Here is an 18,580-nt window from a genome sequence, read left to right as displayed (position 1 = left end):
ATATATATACAGTATATATATATATATATATATATACAGTGTATATTCATATGCACATGTATACATTATACTGTACGCATATATATATATATATATATATATAATTTTTATTACCTTTGGCATGAAAATGGAAGCAGAGCGAAGAGAGGGGATTTGTCTACAACTCAGAAATTCGAGAGAAGGAGAAGAGCGTGACTTGAGTGCTCGCAAGCTGTTGTGGCCAAACACTGCAAGAGAAGTCGCAGGGCACAAGTTAGGATCCCTTGCGATCCGAGAGAGGGCAGAAGTCGCTTGCTCGAGAAGCCTCGCCTTCGTCGAAGGGAAAAAGCAGAAACAAGGAATGGAGAGCAAACAAAGAGACCTGCTCACGTGCTCTCGCAGCAGCAAACCTGCAGCTGGCTCGACTTGTCGTCGGGTGTACGTACACCGGGGGTCTCGCCTTCATTCCTCCCTGACGGGGTGTAGAGAAGCAACAAGGGCAAAAGCGTTGCGAAAAAGTCGGAGAGCACCAGCGTGTCGCAAGCAAGCCAACGTTTTTCTCACAGAGCTGTCGCGTTCTCCCCCGCGAAAACGACCTCAGAGGAAGCGCCTGCGCTTGTGGAGACGGCCTCGATCTCTCCCTTTGCTTCTGAGACGCGGCAAGAGAGACCGGGTGTGCGACTCCTGACGCCTCTCTGAAGCCCCTTTGCATGCGCCCTCGTCTCGCTCTCGCTTTGCTGCGACCGCAAAACGCGAGACGCGATCCCCCCGAGAGCTCTGAGCCGGACGAAGGAGCCGGTGGAACGCTGCAGCCTTCGCAAAAGTCTCGGAAAGATCCGCACTGCTGCGGTCGGCGTCTCTGGCTCCGACAGAGGAGACAGCTTCTTTTCGGTGTTTGCGGCTCAGGAGGAGTTGACGCAGCAGGTGCAGAAGTTCTTCGCTCTCACGCAGCAACTGGGTAAAACACGAGCAGTGCAGATACACCACGTTGGGAGGAAACAGATCTTCGACTGTTTCCGAGGTGGTGAAGTCGAAGTCTCGCGTTTGCTCTTCTTCCTTCTTCTCTTGCTTCGTCTTCTCCGGCTCTCCTGCCTCCGTTGAAGAAATGGGTGTCTTTCCTGCGCCGCACATCTCGCGTGGAAACTCGGATTTCTTCGAGGTACACGCCTCAAGGAACGCATCGAGAGGTTTCTTCTTCGCTTCGCCCTGCCTCGCTTCCTCCCCAGCACGCAACCCCGCAGCGAGGCCTGCGGAGTCTCTCCCAATCGCCTTTGTCTTCTCTTCTTCTTCCTCGTCCACGATCAAGTCGCACAGCGCAGCTGAGTCTGCATGCATGAGCAAGTCGCCAGCCGTCACGGCGCTCTCCAGCAGCGCGATCGCCTCGTGGAGACTCTGCCGCTCTCCCCTTTTGTGGGCAGAGAGGCCAGGGCCGCCAATCTCGTCTCGGGTAACTCTTGAGCTGTTGGCGGCCATTGCTTCAACTGTCTCCGCCACCGAAAACACCGACGGCTGCAGACTCCACCTGCTACACAGCTGCTCACAAGGAGAAGAAGTCTGGAACGCATGCAGAGAGAAGGCATCTGTCGTGCAGCTGCTTCTCGTGAGGTGGGGGAGGAGGAGCGCGGCAGGGGGGGGGGCAAGACCGGTGTCTGTGTCGAAACGCATCGGGCTTCGGGAGGAAGGGCATCGCGGATCTGAGGAAGCGGCTGCGGAGGCTCGCAGTTCGTTCGTCTCTCCCTCCGACGGCGCTTGAGAGGTCGCAGGACGCGCGGGAGATAACGCACGCATGCACTCCGTTTCCTCCCTCTTCATGTCTTCTTCGATGCGTGTTTCCGAGTCACATGTTCCTTGACGCCCGCCGCCTCCTTCTGCCCGATTCTCTGCTTCTAGAGGGATCTCTGGGCTTCTAGAGGAGACGTCGCCTTTGCAGAACGCGGCTGTCTTCGAGGTTGAGGAATCGACTCCACATCTGGTCGTCACCTCGCAACCTCGCTCCGCGGAAACTGCATGCGCGCAAGTCGACGGGAGACCACGGAGCTGACGAGCAAGGCTGTTCAGAACCTCCGTCGCTTCCCACGCAACTGTTACCGCTTCCTGGAGAAGAAGCGTCTGCTGCAGTTCGTTGAAAACGATGGAGAAGGCCTCGCCGCAGAACGCGCAGCTCGACAGTGGCGCGGACGCAGCGTCCAGCAAGAGCCGAGGAGGGTCCTCGGAAGCCGCGAGCGTCGCCGCTGCTTCGGCATCTTGCGAGAGCGGACGGAGAGAGAAGGCAGAAGAGGAAGGCGCGAGAGAACACGCAGATGATCCTGTTTCGAATGAAGGCGACAACGAACCGAGGTGCAGAAACACCTCCCGAGTCAGCTGACGAAGCAGGGTCCGCTGGGACGCGCGCGCCAGTGGACACAGCCCTCCGCCAGGTGTACGTACACTCATGACGACGTCAGCTAGCGACGCCGATGGCAGCTCTGCAGCGGAACGCGCAAGCCTGGGGGAGTCGCAGCCTGGCGCGAGAGCCGCGCCGACTGACTGCGCTCCCGGAAAAGACGGAGAACGTCCGGGATCGCCTTCGCGGCCATCGACCGCGAGGCGGCTGTCTGGCTCGGCCTCGGTCCCGCGAGGTGTACCTACACCGCGTGGGTCGGTCTCGGCGAAAGCCAAGGAGCAGATTTCTCGAGCTGCCGACTCGCGTTCTAACTCGTTTTCGTCCTGAAACGCCCAAGCCCACGTGCGCAATTCCGTTTTGGTCATCAGTGGCTTCTCCTCCCAAGGATCGCCCCCCTGTTCGTTCTCGCACTCGATCTCCTCTCGCTCCTCACCCTGCGCCAAGCCCCCCAGGTCGCCGCCTCTCCCCTCCCGCGCTTCTTCGCGGCCGCCGTTCTGCTCTCCCACCTCCCCCGCACCCTCTCGCTCGGCGCCCGGCGCGCATGCGCCCTTGCAAGCAACACCCCACTCGTCAGCTAGCCAGCTCTGGAGGCGCCTTGGAAACCACGACGGGAAGTCTCCGGCCTCCTCTGCGTCGCTCGCTGCGCCGTCGCCGCGCGCCTGCTGCGCCTCCGAAGCGGCGAAGCCGCGCAGCTCCTCCACGCGCTCCACGAAGAAGGCCCGCACACTGCTCAGCGTCTCGTCGCGGCCTCCGTGGGGTGTATGTACACCCGGGCTTCCGCTGAGGCCGCCGGGCGCAAGCCGGCTCTGGAGGTGGCGCATCCGCTGGAAGACGTCTGAGGCTGCGGCGACTTGGACCCAGGCCGTGAGGCCTCCCCAGAGAGGCCGGGAAGCCGCAGCTGTCGAGACGCGCTGTCGAGCTGCGAAGCCTCTTCGTCGAGAGAAGACGCTCGCATCCTCCGTCTGCGCCAGCTGCTGAAGATCCAAGTGCATGCGCAGGTGCGCCGTCTTCCGCGCCGAAGTCGCGAAGCGCCGCGAGCAAGTGAAACAGAGGTGCGGCTTCGCCTCGTAGAGCCCGCGCAGCGCGGGAGGCGGCGAGGAGAGGAAGCGGCCTGCATGCAGGAGACTCTCGAGCAGCAGCTGTCGCTGCTTCTCCTGATGCTCGCGACGCTGGCGGCGGAGGTGCTGTAGAAATCCCACAAGGAAGAGACTCGACGAAGGCAGCAACTGCGGCGAGACGCACGCCGTCTGTGTCGGCAGGTGATACACAGGCGTCGCGCAGAGGGCCGAGGAAGAAGAGGAAGACGAGGAGATCGACGAAGAAGAGGACGACGAGGAGACCGACGAAGAAGAGGAAGACGAGGAAGATGAGGAAGACTGGGAGAACGACGAAGAAGAGGGCGTTTCCTCCCCTCTGCACGCTTGTTTTGCTGCGGCTTCATGCTCCAGTGCATGCGCGACAAGCTCACGGAACTGCGGAGGCAGGAGACTCGGGTGAAGTTGCTGGAGGTAGCGAGAGACAGGCGGGGGCGTAATCGACGAGGCTCGCTGAATCGACTTTGGAACGGAGACAGACGGACAAGAAGAGAGAGAAGGGGGAGGGGAAGAAGGGGGAGGGGAAGCTACGAGGCAGTCTTGAGAGATGCGATTCTCAGGACAAAGTCGCTTCGCAGGTCGAGAAGCCGAGACCGCGCGCACCGCAGCAACAGCTTCGCGGTTGATGTTCAGACGAGAGAAAGACGAAGGCGGCGGAGCAGCTAGCGACAGAAAGAGCCGCGAGGTGTCTGAACCTACCGGCGCCGTCGCAGTGCAGGAGTCGCTCTCCGCGCCGACCGCTGCCATCCTGTCTGTCAAGGTCTCGCATTAAGAGCAGCGTGAGAGTTGAAGAGTGAGCAAGGGAGGGAGTGCAAAGACAGTTTTGACCGCAGAGAGCAGGCCGAGTGGAAGTCAACTGGAGACAGTGTGAAGCTGAGAGGGGAGGAAGGTGGAGTACGAGATACTCCACCGACACTCGGTGAACTTGGAGTTCACTCTTCTGCAGGTCGGAAGCATGAGAACAGATGTCGATGGAAGGAGAAGAGTAGGAGGGAAACGGAGCAGACTGAAGAAACATGCACAGGACTAGGCTGCATTGGCAGAAGTTGTCCACGAAGGGTGCAAGCGGCCCCGACTCAGAAGCGCGGACAAGAGAAGGAACGTGAAAATCCGGAAATCTGCAGAGAAAAATTGAGGAGGGAAAGAAGACAGGATGCAAATACAGACACACAGTTGAGGAAGGAAACGCCCCGAAACGGAGGAATTTCACGCACTTGCACGAAAGCTGGAGGAAGAGGCGACGCCGCACATGAGCGACGGATGGTCAGAGAAGGGAGGATTTTTACAACACGAAAAAAGGAGAGAAGAGTTGACAAGTCGAAGCGAAAGACGAGAAGAAAAATCGAGGAAGGATCTCAAAAGAAAGTTGCATGTGCCCAGCGGGACCGAACAGGTTTTCCGCGCATGCAGCTCCAGGGGTTCGCGAGTTGGACGACAGTCCTCTTGTCTTGGTTTTTTTCACCCGTGCTGTCACCGAAGTCTCCGCTTGTTCCCGTCCGAATTCCTTGACGTTTGCCAGTTCTTCCCTGCGCCGCCTTCCGTCTCCAAGTGTGGAGTCGAACTGCCACTGTTCTTCGAGGCCGCGGCGACGATTTCCTTTCCTCCACTCGAGATTCTTTTTCACGGTTTTTCTGGTCTCCAACCCGCTTCCTCATCCTCGCTCCTGAAAGTGGTTTTCTTTTCTCGGGAACTTTTCGAAACGCTGTCCACAGATGAGGGTGTGTGGAGGCTAGACGCTACACGGAAAACCACCTGCAGTTCTCCAGCCGAGAGCCTGCCGCTGAAGTAGTCCATTGTACCAGTGCAGCTCGCTATAACTCAAATTGAATAGGCAGAGACATGGGACGCCAATGACGAGGAAAAGATGTTCCATGGTGCTTGAGGAGGAACGCGACTTGTCACACGATGGGCGCTGTCAGCAAGAATCGAGAACTGACATAAAAAAACATTCTCAGCATGACGTAGTCGGAAACAAGAGACACCGCAGAATGCATCTTGCATGATAAATCGGACGGACTGATCCTTTTCACTTATTCATAGTGTATGCAACTTGCAGGAGGCAGCTGGAGTCACGCACATCTCCACTTGAAGGATTTCATTAGGCTCATTGATGGTGGTCGTCTGCACGGAATCCCTGGATCCTTGTTGGTGTGGCGCCTCTGCACTGATCCCGGACTCCTTGCTACTCATGCGAGAAAGGAGGTTGCTAGGTGTTCACGTGTCTTTTCTGTAGAGAGACTGAGCGATGAGCATCGCTGCCTTGTCCCTTCAATCACCGCGTTGGCCGCGGAGAATGTACGCCAATTTGTAGCTCCTCAGCCGCAATGCGTCGTGATAAAGCTGTAACACAGCCGTGTCTACACACCGTTCAATCCCTTCAGAAAGTGGAGAGTCACCTTGTCGCGCCGGCCCACTGTGGCTAAATCCTCTCGTCAGTCTAGTTTTCAACCGCCACTCGTGGGCATTTTCGTCGCTCGAACGGGAAACACTTTGGAGCGTTGTTGTGTTTTACCGTGTCCACGTTCCGCAGGCGTCGGAAACCGCACGCCCATGAACAGGTTACAGCCGAGAGGACAGGTTACCACAAAGTGTGTAAGTTCGAGACTTGAAGACAAGAGTCTCGGAAAAATCTCCCCAGACGGACGCGTTTCGTGCCTGCGACGTTGCTTACAGTGAAGCCAGAATGACGGAACGCCACAGGGTGCCGCTGATGCCTCGGCAGGGCTTCTGATACTTTCAGATCACACTAACGGCGAGAAGGGAAGTGTGTTTCAAAGAAAAGGGATGTTTAGCCGGGAAGTTAGCGTCTAATATATATAACCGAGTATCAACGTAGATGCACAGATGGGCATCTTTTTAGCTCACTGCGTACGTTGGAGATCGCGCTATTTCTTGGGAAAACGACTTCCGAACCACCAATATACATTGGTACAAAGAAGTTAACGTATCCTCCGTACAAAGCCGGCAATCGCATTTTATAATGTGTAACAGGGAATCTAGCTTCAGTTGTTATCTGATTGGAATTGCATGCCCTGAGTACGTAAGGAAAAGGAAAGGTTGTCCGCTACCACCGGTTCTGGATGGAATTACTTTTAACACCGCATAATATGCTAGAAACTGCCATTCAGGTACTATTCGAAGTGGTGTTGCGAACCGGTTGACTGGTATTGACTTATCTGGATGTGACAGTTCCATCAAACCAAAAGCCACTTGTAAGAAGATGAATCCAATTATATATGATAGCTCTCCTGAATTTTGTTCAGTAACACGAGAGTAATGAGCCGACATGGAGGTGCTGATACAATCCGAGGATTAGAACTCCCAATATTATCTGACCTGTTAGCCCCGGCGTACCTTACAACAGCAGCAAGGCGTTCTCCGGGGAAAAAGAGATGTGCGTTCCACTCTCTGCGTCGCCAGAGAAACGGGAGGCAATGGATATGCTGTCTCTTCAACCGGTGTGCACGTTTTCCATGGAAAGATTCTCTAACGCATTTGTGCTTTTGCGCTCCTCTGTGGCAGCACACGAAAGTTAAGGGAGCACATGGGATTAGATACTGAGGAGGCTTAATTGTAAAGAACGGATACTCGGCACTGGAGGCATTAAAGAGGTAAACTCGGTACCCTAACTAACGCGTGAAGGGTTTCGCCTGAGTAGTACGCTGGCAAGGGTGAAACTCGAAGGAACTGACGGGGGCTCGTACAAGCGGTGGAGCATGTAATTTAATTTGTTACGCGATAAACCACCTCCCGTCGTGCTTTCTGTTTGAGTATTTTCCCCAGCAGCTCTCTCACTTCAGGAGGCGGGGGTCTCTGTTTGTGCGGTTTGCCTTATACCAATGTGAGCACTCAAGACCACCGAATACTGTGCTGAGCACCTGAAGAAAACGGTACACGGTGTGAACAAGCGACTCGTCAGCGTGGACTGTGCGAAGCGTGAATCAGTATCCAGACGGCTTCGACGAAATGTAAATATAAGGTGTGAATGAAGCCAAGAAGACCCTTTACAACTCGCGTTTGCATTTTCTCCAAATTCTGCACTTTTCGGAGACTGGAGAGCCTCCATCCGCGTTTCAAACGCTCGTTTTTCATGCCTCAAACCGCCAACGAACGTTTCGTGCTTTGAATCCCGGTGCGGGACTGTTCTGGTATTGCCTAGATGCTTCGTTAGAGCGGCGACACGGCATTTCAACAGGACTTTAGATTGCGGATTCAATCCTACAACCAACTGTCTCACAGTTCGGTCGTGAAGAGAGCCTTCCGAAGGCCCCCGATGGTGGCCGCCTCCCTGCACACAACGCATGCTAGACATTGTTCCTAGACTCAGCAACGCACTGCTGAATTTTGCAAATGCTCTTCACAAGTCCCGAGACAGCTGCTGCCCTGTGTCCTCGGAACGGTGACGGGTTGTCTATTCGTAAAGACTCTTCTGATTCTTCAATGGTCTGAATATTTTCACGGAGGGACCGTTCGCGAAATACGGCAAGGCATCCACAGTAAAGGCACTGCTGTTCGTCTAAGTGAACAGCGGCATCTTAGTTCTTTCTCAAAAGTGTCTGAAGTCGACTTCCCACCTGCTACGGGTCAGAAAAGTGCTTTTTAAACCTGAGCGAAAGCCCTTGATTTCCCGGAAGCGTACATCCACTAGCGCGCTCATGAAGTCTCGTGTGGCTCTCCGGGGAGGAGCGGCTTCGTGGATGTCCCCGGCAGACAACGAAAATGCGTTTCTTCGCAGCAAGCGTGCAAGGCATTATCTCGTGCCGGAAATGCAACTTCTGTTCGGTAATCGACATGCGGGCGTCCCAGGCAGATCACTTGCTGCCAGCCTCGGAAAGAACTCTTCGAGGAGAGACGCCGGCTGTCTGTGCGCCTTGCTTGTGTCCCACTGAGACTGGCGTGACAGGAAAATATGATACACACGTGAGGAACGCGCGCACTCGATACTTAATACTTTGGGACAAGACTTCGTGATGGACGCTGCGCATTACATCGCTCGTTTCTTCGCGGTAGCCGCCCGTGGAGTGCCAAGACACTTTCGAGCTGCAGCCTTTCCTCTGTTGCATGTCACGTTCAGCCGCAGTCGTTGACACGCATAACAGAGCATTCCGAGCGGATGTATCTGAGATGCCTGCGACAGAGTCCATCAGGGCGGGCATCGCTCGGAACTGTTTTGCAGAGCGTAGGCCGGCTTCCTATTTATGTGTCCGAAGCCCGCAACAAGTGGGACACACACATATACGCGCAACGACGTGAGGTTTCGCGCACCTCGATGCATTCGTGAACAGCCTCGACGTGTGAGACACCACAGCCTTCGCTTCTGCCCAGCGCTGGGTTCTTCGAGCGAAGGCGTCACTCGGGCTTCTTTTTTTTTCTCCATCGGGACCATTCAGGATTGTGCGGCGGCTTGAAGTCGTCGTCTGAGGAATCGCTGGACTCCCACGAAAGCAGTCGGTCGACGACTCGCCGCGGTTCTTCGAAGTCCTGCCCTTTTCTCAGTAGCCATCGAACGTAACGCGCACTGATTTTGTGAAGTGGAAGAGGCTGGCTCCGGTCGCGCGGCTCCCTCCACGGCCGAAATGGGGGGTACCTACGCCCCTGCTTGACTGCTCTCATTTCCCGCTTCATCCTGCGAAGAGACTTCGTAATGGCGGCATTCACGTCTCTCCGCCTGAGAGCTTGAACATTGAAATAAAACTGAACTGCTTCCTTCGTCATCCACTTCGTTGTGTACCTGCCACCTTCATGGTACACGCAGAACCAGCAGGCCCTTCCTGGCTTGCAGTTGTCAAGGTGTTGCTGCGTCGGTTCATTCGACCACGCAAAAAACCACACATGCCATGGAACAACTCCTTCCCACCACGGAGGAGTCTGTGTCTGTCCACGCTCTTGCCGGAGCTGGGCCAGCATTCTCAGCTGCGTGGGCTCCCCCGGCGTCGCTTGCCGCGTCCAACGTGGTCTCTCAGAAGATACGAATGCATAACTAAGGGCGCGCCCTCTTCCCGTCGGCCCCCCAGTGCTTGTCGACGGTCTCTCGTCATCCGCGAAAATCCCTCCTGTTCCCTGTTCGCCTCGTGCAGCTTGCATGCCCGAGGGACCTGCAGAGGCTCCTCCGACTGCTCCTGCAGAACTTGTCGAGGTGGCGAGTCCAGGGTCCTCTTCCGCTGTCGGGGTCGGCACTCCGGGGTGTCCTGCCGGTTCTGTTTCTTGCGGCAGAGCAGCTGAGCTGAACTCCAACGCACGGCGTGGACCTCGGGGCGATGTCCACCACTGCTGGACAGGCGATGCAGTTGGTTGAGAAGACGCACGTCCTCGAGCCCCTGACCTACCGCGAAGCACAGGCAACCAAAGCAGCTCTGCAGTTCTGGGTTCTGCGTGTCCGGCAAACGCTGCGCTGCACGCACGTTTGCAGATATCGGTCGTATCGCTGCGTTTCCGTGAACGACCAGTTTTCCCCCCAGTGCCATGTCGACAACGTTTTCGAGACGCGCTGACACACAAAAGGACTTCCCCTTCTCCCCCACGCCACCAGTGGACAAGGCAGATCACTGGGAAGAACGGAACTCCGACTGCATGTATGGTCACCCCGTCTGAGGAACTCACATCTGTGGGCCGCGCAACAGCAAGTCTCTAGGCGATCCTCCAGGTTCAGGATCCTTTAGCAGAGTCCTTGCCCGCGGCACCGGCTTTTGAACCGTCCAAGACGGTCCGTAAGCCGGTTTCCATGGCGATCCCGAGGCGCCGAATCTCTGGAGTGCCAGTCGCTGAGGAAAACCAGACGTCCGTGCAGCCTCTCCCGGTGAACCTTCCAGTTGCGCGGACGAAGGACTGGACCCAACTGAGCCAGCTGGCGACCCAGGGTCCAGTTCCATGGAGACCGCACTGTACGTCGAGCCCGTTGGAGACCCCGGCGCTGAAGACGCTCCTGCATCTCCCCTCGAACTCTTTCGCTGCCGCTTCCGAGGAGGTGAGGCAAGAGGAACACCCGGAAGCTCAGAGGGAGGGGAAGCCCGCGGACTGACAGCGGGAGAGGACGGGGGACTTGGAGAACCGTGAGGAGGGGGAGTAGGAGAAGAGCGAGGAGGGGGAGTAGGTGAAGAGGGAGGTGAAGGAGACTGGGGAGGAGGTGAAACAGAGGGGGGAGGAGTCGAAACGGACAGTCTTCGGCTTGCCACTCCTTCACGACGAGGGCTGCTCGATTCCGTCGATGAGTCTGGCTGTTGCTCCACGAGGAGAGCTGACGCGCGGGATTCGCAACTAAAGGGTCGCGGGAGCTGCGCGTATATTGGACACCCCCACGACACCAAGAGGAGGAGGGCAGCAAGGGCAGAGGGGTGGCATGTGAGTCGCAGGACGAACGTGCAGTTCTGCGTCACTCGCAGTACTGGGTCTTTAGCCGCCGCCACGGATACAGCGGCGGGATGGTGAAAAGCCGCAGCTGCGAGAGCGAAATGTGAGACGCGGAGTCTCATTTGTCCGTCGCTCACCCCGTCTGGTTCGCCTGACGCTATTTTTTGAGACTCGCTGACCGTCCTGCCTGGCGACAAGCGCGAACCCAGTGCAAAGTGGGGGACCACCAGCGCACACAGGGGCAGGAAGGACGAAAAGGAAACAGCGACGCACTGGCCCGTGCGAGTCATGCGTCCAAAAATCTATCACCCGGGATCCGTCGTCTAAAAGAATTGCTCTCTTTGCTTCAGCGATACTCAAAACCCACGCGTGTGTGTACCCGGCATTTTTAGGTACTTTCACACACGCGGGAAAGACCGCGCGGTGTCTGAGAGACACACGTCAATTTCGACCCGCTGCCAATGTTTTGAATCTAACCGCCGTATGTCGCGGATTCCACGTGGAAAACGACTGACCGTCGAGACGCCCGAGAGTGCCGCAGTTTCACGGACCGTTCTTTCGATTCCACCAACACCTTACGCTAGCGCTTGCTAGGAAACACACATGCGACGGCGGCTGGCGGCGAAGGGCCTGGTCGCGGATCTATCCGTAGAATGGGAGAATCGTCTGATGTCTCCACTGTCCCGCTACCGCACAGGTCCTCTACAGGCCACACCGGTAGACAGTAAGCGGCGGCGAATTCTTCACTGCGTTGCTGTTTCCGACAGACTTCGTTCGGCAGACTCGCCAGCAACCGGAAACCCGCTGGACTTTCTGCATCCCGCGTTCGTCGCAAGTTCCTTTTAGGTCCGACGCTGCGAGATCGGGCACCGACGCGTTCGCCGCCAGGCCACAACACGATTTTCTTCGTTTGTGCCGAGCCTCGGAACTGCCAGTGTCCACGTGAGGAAAAGTGGGGACCTACTATCCACCGTCAGAAACATCTACCGATGTGCAGGTGAAATGCGCTGGCGACTTTCCGTCGCGTTCGCAGTGCCAGCTTTCAAGATCTGCACTAGTGCGCAACCTCTGCAGGATCTAGGTGAGATCGTCGCGTTCAAGTGTCAGCCTCTTTTCTCTACGGTTCGGTATGCCGTCTCTGCATGTGAAAACGAACTAGGGATCGAGCGTGTAGACGCGAGCATCCTGCTGCCGGGCAAGACTGCGGCAAAAAGCTGCAGGCGTTCCTGTGCGCGGCAGGGATGTGAAAATGAAACGCCTTCAGAAAGGAATCAGTTGTCTGGCGAGAAACAAGAGAACTCCGAGGAGCCTCGTAAACGGAAAAGCAACAGAAGCTGTGCTTCCTTGAGGACGCAACTGCGGTCCTTTGACCATCAACAGGCAGACAACTCGTTCTGCACCGATCCGCCGTCCGCTTACCTTGCGCAGCCAGCCTCCCTTCTTCGCTGGCGCTCTGATCCTTATACATCCCCGTGCATTCGCCCGACCCCTCGTGCGCTCGAGCTTCTGCATGTCCTTAAAAAAGCCTTCCCTCTCGCACAGCAAAGCCTAGCCACCACCGCCTCTTCCCCTTCCCTGCAAATTTGTGCATGCACATTTACATATTTAAACCGACGTGTCTCTCTGTATATATATATATATATATGTAGGTAGAACGTGGACGTTTCTCGGACGCAACAGTTGCGCCTCTCTGAAGAGGGAAGACATTCCAAAGTGGAGACGAGCGCTCGAGTCTCCTCCCTCTTGCTCTTCGAGTCCATTCAAAACGGAGAGATGCCCACAGACGGAAAACGGCAGAGTCACGCGAGAGAAGAAAGCGCGCCCAGCCGGCGCCTCTCTCCACCACCGCACGCAGAAAACAGGACCTCTGCAGAAATCCGCTGGAAAGTTTAAAAATCCTTGTTCAGTCCCGCCTGCGCTGCTCTTGAGAGCGGGGGAACAGAGAGCAGGACAGGCGAAGTGGAAGCAAACCGAGAATTCAATGGAGAGACGGGATGGAGACGACTTCTCCCGGTCTCGGAGGCCCTGAGAGAGTGAAGAACCCAAACGCACAGAAAACGCCCACACACATCACCGAGAGCTCCAGTCTCACACACACATTGGCATGTCTCCAAATGCCGACGAAGAGATGCACAAACGCGCGCAAACCTCGCCTGGCTGCCGGAATCCGAAAGCTCCGCAGAAACGCAACCACCGACACAGTCGTTCCATATTGGCCGCAAACTTCTCTTCCACCACCCGCCCTCCCCTCCACCTGTACCTCCACACAATAGTGGAACTACCTCCTTCTTGGCTCACTACTACCGGAAACCTACACGACACCTACATACCCTATGCAGGCAAACACACACGCATGCATATAAATTTATACATATATATACATACTTATATACATATATATATATATACAAATATGTATACGTGTATGTATATGTACATGAAAGAACGCGCTGGAGGAGTTCCCAGAAAAGTCTTGACTGCGCAGATTTTCCTCGGCTTTCCTTCGTGCCTTTCCTTGGCTCCTCACCTGTAAAGACAGCCGACGTGTGGCGGGCCATCGCCGCGGCGTACGGGAAGTCATACGCGAAATCTGCCGCGGATGCGACACCAAGCAGAATACAAAGAAACCCGCTCGTCTGCCCAGACTGTCCACGGTTCACTTTTCTGTCTCGGCGGTTTTCAGACACAAAGGAAACACTCACAGCCTCCGTCACACACGACTGGATACATTGGTACACCACCTCTCCCCCTCCAATACACATATGCTCAGACGTCACATATATATATATATATGTATATATATACGTACATGTTGATGTGTCTATATCTACAGTTGTGCACACATATGTATACGTCAATACACATGCATGTCTATATATATATATATATATATACATGATGATGCATGCATGTGAGTCTATCAAGTAAAACGTACATGGGGATGCATATGCAGCCGGAGAGGCGCCGTCACTGCCTCTGTCTGAGTCTCCTTGCCGGACTGCAGAAGCACAACAGACAAGAGAGACCGGCTTTGAGTTTTCGCGTCGACTCTTGAAACTTCATTTCCTTCCTCTCTCTGTTTCTTCCCCGGAGACCGTCGCTCTCTCCACTCGTCCATGTCTTCCTCCCTCCCAGTCTGGCTTCTCTCTCCCTTCTTCTTCCCCTTCTTCAAACGAAATACGTAGACAAGCGCAGGAGGCAGCCCCCACGAGTATAAACGTTTACACCTGCGAACGGCGTTGTACGTAAGCCTCTGACTAGATGCGCGCAGAAGAGCCGACGTACGAACGCAGACGCACATTTTTATGTCTTGCTCGGAAAGGCGACAGTGAGTCTTCCGAACTCTCAAGGTTACCTTCTCGGTCGCTGCAGAGGGGCAAGGCCTCCTTGAGGGGAGAGTTTGTGACTGGGTAGAGACAGTAGTTGCGTGTTTGAAATTCAAAGTTGGGTCTGTCGAGTTCGTCTGGACAGGCAGGAAAGTCGCTGTCTTCCGCTGCGCCCACGCTCCAGACGTCTTCCTCCTCCAAAGCATGTGCGTAGGGAGGGTACGCCTACAGACGCAGAAAGATTCCGACGCTTTTCCGACGCGTTTGGAGTGAATTACACCGAAACACAGAGGCACACACGAGGCCAAATCTCCAGCAGGGCGAAGAAACAGGAGAAAAGCCGATTCGGACTTCTGAACTGCAAGCCAGACGCGACGCACTGAACACAGAGAGATTTCGGCACCGACAGCGAGAGCAGGGGGAGAGGAGAGCGGCGAAAAGAAACACAAACACAGCGCATCATCCGAGAGCTGGGGAAGAAGACACCTTCTTTCTCTTCGGAGGCATCTCGCCTCTGTCTGCTTCCTCACGAAAAAAGGAAAACGGAAACCGAAGGGAAACTCACGCCAAAGCGCCCTTTTGCCTCTTCTCAACAGTGAGTCACCGCGCTTCTGGTGCCTTACGCTCTCAAACTCGATACTCGGTGTCAGAAGAACAGGAGCTCCGTCGCTGTCGAGGATGTAGATTTCCTTGTCCTCTCTGTCTCCTGTCGCCTGCTTCCCCTCTTCTTTCTGGACCCGAAAGGCTTCTTCTCTCGCCTCGCTCTGCGCCGCGTTCCCTCGCCCTGCCGACACTGCCTCCCCCGGAGACACACTGTGTCCGACCGACTCCGACTGGGTAGATGAGCGCGCCTGCGCGGCGGCTGCCGAACCGACCGCGACCGAACCGACCGCGTCCGAAGCACCCGAAGGCGCAGGCTCTGAGGAGTCCGCGTCGGCGGCGGAGGGAGCCTGCGGCGCCAAGCTTTCTTCGCCTTTTGCCCCAGCCTCGGTGACTCGTACTCGGCGAGAGAAGGGCAATCGATGCAGATAGCCGCTGCCGAGTTTGCACCCGAGACTGAAGAAAGACAACAGATGAGAGACTCTTTTCCAGTTCGAGAGGGACAGCTTGTGCATCTGCAAGTTCACACTTCCCTCCTCAAAACGCTGTCGTTCAGAAACAGTCTCACGCGCATGGAGATCCGGCGCCGCATGAGTCCGAAGAGAGACAGAACTTTCCGCCGCATCTCTCCTGAGAACAGCTCTTCTGCAGAAAGCGAGAGGTTTGCATGCACTTCGCTTTCGTTTGCGACACAGAAACTCGAAAACGTTCGCAAGCGGTGACGAGGAACTGGCCAACCTCCACTTTTGGCGTCTTTCCTCTCTGCCTGCTGTCTCGCCTCTCTCGCCTTCTCTCTGTCTTCTTCCTCCTTCGATCTTTCTCGAGTCGCGTGCCTCCTTTTTCCTTCGTCCAGTTTCCTTCGTTCTCGCCTACCTGCCTTCTCCACCCCAGGCGTTGTTGGGGACAACCATCACCTCGCGAATGCGTTCCGTCGATGAGTTGAAGACAAAGATTTGCAGATGGCGATTCAGCGCCGCCGCCACGCTGTCGACCAAGTCGTCTACGTCTCGAAAGACTCCCTGAAAAACGCCATGAACGCGAAAAGCTCCCTCCGAGTTCAGACCCAACGGCGGGCAGAGGACTCTAAAAAACTCACTGCTGCGCATGAAGTACTCGCGCCTGAGGAACGCGAACTTCTTCCCCGCGAACTAGGTCGCTCTTCGCTCTCCGACACCACACGCAGCTCTGCTCCGAGAGAATACACCTCCCTCCCTCGGAGAAAAGCACCCTTCCTTCTCCCTGAGCTCCCCTTCTGAAGTACCTGGCTGTCGGCGAGGATCCAGTCTTCCAGTTCGACGAGGCCTGCATGCGCGGCGGGGGAGTTCGGCGCGACGCTCAACACGCGTACTCCCTCACTCATCACGTTCCCCACATCCGAGAAGGAGACGGACAGACCCAGCGAAAAGACGCAAGACGCTGCTGGACGTTGAGCATGAGAAAGAACTGCAGGTCGCAGCGTAACATCTGCAAAGGGAAGAAACCCAAAAGGACGCATCATTTACATATATACATACATAAATACATATACATATATATATATATATATGTATGTTTTACACACCAACATACAAAAAATACACACACATATATATATATATAAATATGCATGTAAATTTATGGACGTGTAGATATGCGAGCTTGCGTGCGTCTTGTCTGCCTGTATGAACGCCCGAGGAAAAAGGAAGCGAGACAGCGGAAAGATGGAGTCAGAGTGGAGCGGCTTCAGAGATCGTACGCAGGGAGAAGGCGCGGGGTCCGACAGAGAAGAGCTGTTTTTTCTCCTTTTCATTCTGCGCATCTTCGCTCGCTGCAACTCGCCACGGCAAAGCACCCTGTTTATTCCACCACGGTGGCTTCAACGAGCGTCGAAAGGCGCCTACTTCGGAAGCCGCGCATCCGCGCGTTGAACACGATGAGTTGGACCGGCTCGGGGCGCGTTGATCGATTCACTTTCGCGAAGAAGGCCTGCAGCGTCTCCTCCTGCAGAAAAGAGGAACAATCGGGATCTGTGTGAAGCTGAGAAAGACTGGGGACGCAACCTGCGAGTGAATCCAGCGAGGCGACGCAGAGCGGCGAACGCTGGAGGCCGAGAAAGTGCACTGAAGACAGCTCCCGCAGATTTTTCGAGGAAATCTGGAAGGCGTCCGCCGCTCGCCCGCGACACGCTGGTCCTCCGAGCGTTCAACTCTCTCGACTGCATGCAGCGGCTTCCAAAGAACTGAAGAAACCTCCATACACGCGGCCGCACGAGTGGATGAAAATCCGAAAGTGTCTTCGTTTCGGATGAAAAAGCCGGAGAGACAGAGGAAACAGACTCGCCGGAAGGAAAGAAACGCCCCCCAGATGGAGAGAGAAACGTACATCTCTCGATCGCGGGAGACGCAGTCTTGCGAGCTGGCAGCAGACAGTGGAGAAGTGCACAGAGAGGCGAAACAGAAAGGGACAGAAGAGAGCGAGAAACGAAGGCAGATGCGTTGAAGAACTTCAACGAAGAGTAGGGCAGAGCTACAAGGAGAAGACCCATAAAGAGAGCGACATGGAGAGGAAACGCTTTGTTATAAAAGACGCGCAAACACACAGCTACACACTCACAGAGAGAGAGAGAACACTTTGGGCGAGGTTCTTCGCTGCACAGGTGCGCATCCACTCGATGCGTCTCGGTGTACAGACACCCAGACTGTGTTGTCTCTGTTTCTCGCCTGCTTCTCGGGACGACTCACATTGGGGGAAGTGAGAGGAAGGTCGTCTATGCGAGTGATGAAGTCGAAAAAAACCTCCAGACCAGCCTCTTCTGCAGGACTCCCTCGCTGGACTTTGACAACGCGGTAGGCGCCGCCTCGCGCCTTCTCGCCGACAGCCAATGTCCCCCGCTGGTCAAGCGACGATGCCGCGCCCATCCTCGGAAAACAACGGCCAATCCCCAGAAAAAAACTGGCAGAGAGACACTACCATGTCCTCCGTACTTCTCCGCTGCCCGAAACAGGCATCTGATCGTCCAAGTCCGCGCGAGCGTGTGCCTTTTCAGTTCTCCATGAAAACGATTTGGAAGCAAACAGCAGACAGTTGCGCGGACCACCACCGGAACGAGAAAGAGGCAGCGCGCCCTGTGTAGACCCCGCAGATCGACGCGCACACCCCAGATTTCACCCGACAGAACACTCAAACGCTTCCAGACGTCAACGCATGCACACAAATATGTTCACAGATTCACGGACTTACATATAAATACATATATGTAATTTTATATAGATACATATCAATATATATACGATTATACACATATATACATATATATATTTACGTCAATAGATGTGCATGTACATGTATGTGTGCGTTTTTGTTCACACGTAGACACGCATGCGCATTTGCCTCTGGGCAGAAGACCAGTACATGTCAGGACGCGGGAGTGGAGGTGAAATATTGGCGACTCGCAGCGCTCAGAGGAGAGGCCTGAGGCGCGACGCGAAACAGCGAGGCGGTGGACGCGATGGAGACGCGGCGAGAGCGCGCCGCCGAGACTGTCAGGTCGAATGTGTGAGTTGGAGAAAGAAACGGAAGACAGCAGGTGAGTTTTTTTGCGCCGGCTCCGCTCGCTTCTCGCCACTCGCGCTCTCTCCTCGCAGCAGGAGTGCCGGAACCGGGGTCCACTCACGTGGAGCTTTTCAACACAGAAGCGAAGGAGCTTTTTCGCATTTCTCTCGATGGCTTCCCGCCCAAACAGGCGCGAGGAACTCCGAGAGCTGGTGCCGACGCGCCGAGAAGCGGGAGTCGGGGCAGACGCGTTTTTTGCCTGAGAAAAGCAGATTTGGAGGAGGTGAGTCTCCGAGAGCTTTTCAGAAAGAAGGCGGAGA

The 18,580-nt window shown here is 55.6% G+C and overlaps 3 protein-coding genes across 3 annotated transcripts; all 3 read right to left on the bottom strand.

The window, feature by feature from the left end:
- Positions 1 to 576: 576 nt before the first annotated feature.
- Positions 577 to 4,203, bottom strand: TGME49_261960 (hypothetical protein; the record flags this gene model as incomplete). Its single annotated transcript, XM_002365277.1, has 1 exon — positions 577 to 4,203. One exon carries the CDS (start codon positions 4,201 to 4,203, stop codon positions 577 to 579), a length of 3,627 nt encoding a protein of 1,208 aa, XP_002365318.1.
- A 4,602-nt stretch (positions 4,204 to 8,805) lies between these two features.
- TGME49_261970 (hypothetical protein) lies at positions 8,806 to 11,093 on the bottom strand (the record flags this gene model as incomplete). The annotated part of the gene is made up of 2 exons (XM_002365278.2): positions 8,806 to 9,778; positions 10,057 to 11,093. The coding sequence occupies 2 exons, from the start codon at positions 11,091 to 11,093 to the stop codon at positions 8,806 to 8,808; spliced, it is 2,010 nt and encodes a 669-aa protein (XP_002365319.2).
- A 1,247-nt stretch (positions 11,094 to 12,340) lies between these two features.
- TGME49_261980 (gorasp2-prov protein) lies at positions 12,341 to 17,626 on the bottom strand (the record flags this gene model as incomplete). The annotated part of the gene is made up of 9 exons (XM_002365279.1): positions 12,341 to 12,828; positions 13,331 to 13,393; positions 13,739 to 13,801; positions 14,159 to 14,354; positions 14,753 to 15,185; positions 15,603 to 15,748; positions 15,991 to 16,193; positions 16,610 to 16,709; positions 17,450 to 17,626. The coding sequence occupies 9 exons, from the start codon at positions 17,624 to 17,626 to the stop codon at positions 12,782 to 12,784; spliced, it is 1,428 nt and encodes a 475-aa protein (XP_002365320.1). The 3' UTR covers positions 12,341 to 12,781.
- Between the last annotated feature and the right edge of the window lie 954 nt (positions 17,627 to 18,580).

This window comes from Toxoplasma gondii, chromosome VIIb (genome assembly GCF_000006565.2).
Source record: "Toxoplasma gondii ME49 chromosome VIIb, whole genome shotgun sequence".
NCBI classification, from domain to species: domain Eukaryota; phylum Apicomplexa; class Conoidasida; order Eucoccidiorida; family Sarcocystidae; genus Toxoplasma; species Toxoplasma gondii.
Note: the sequence above shows the minus strand (reverse complement) of the source record. Positions and strands in the feature narration are given on the sequence as shown.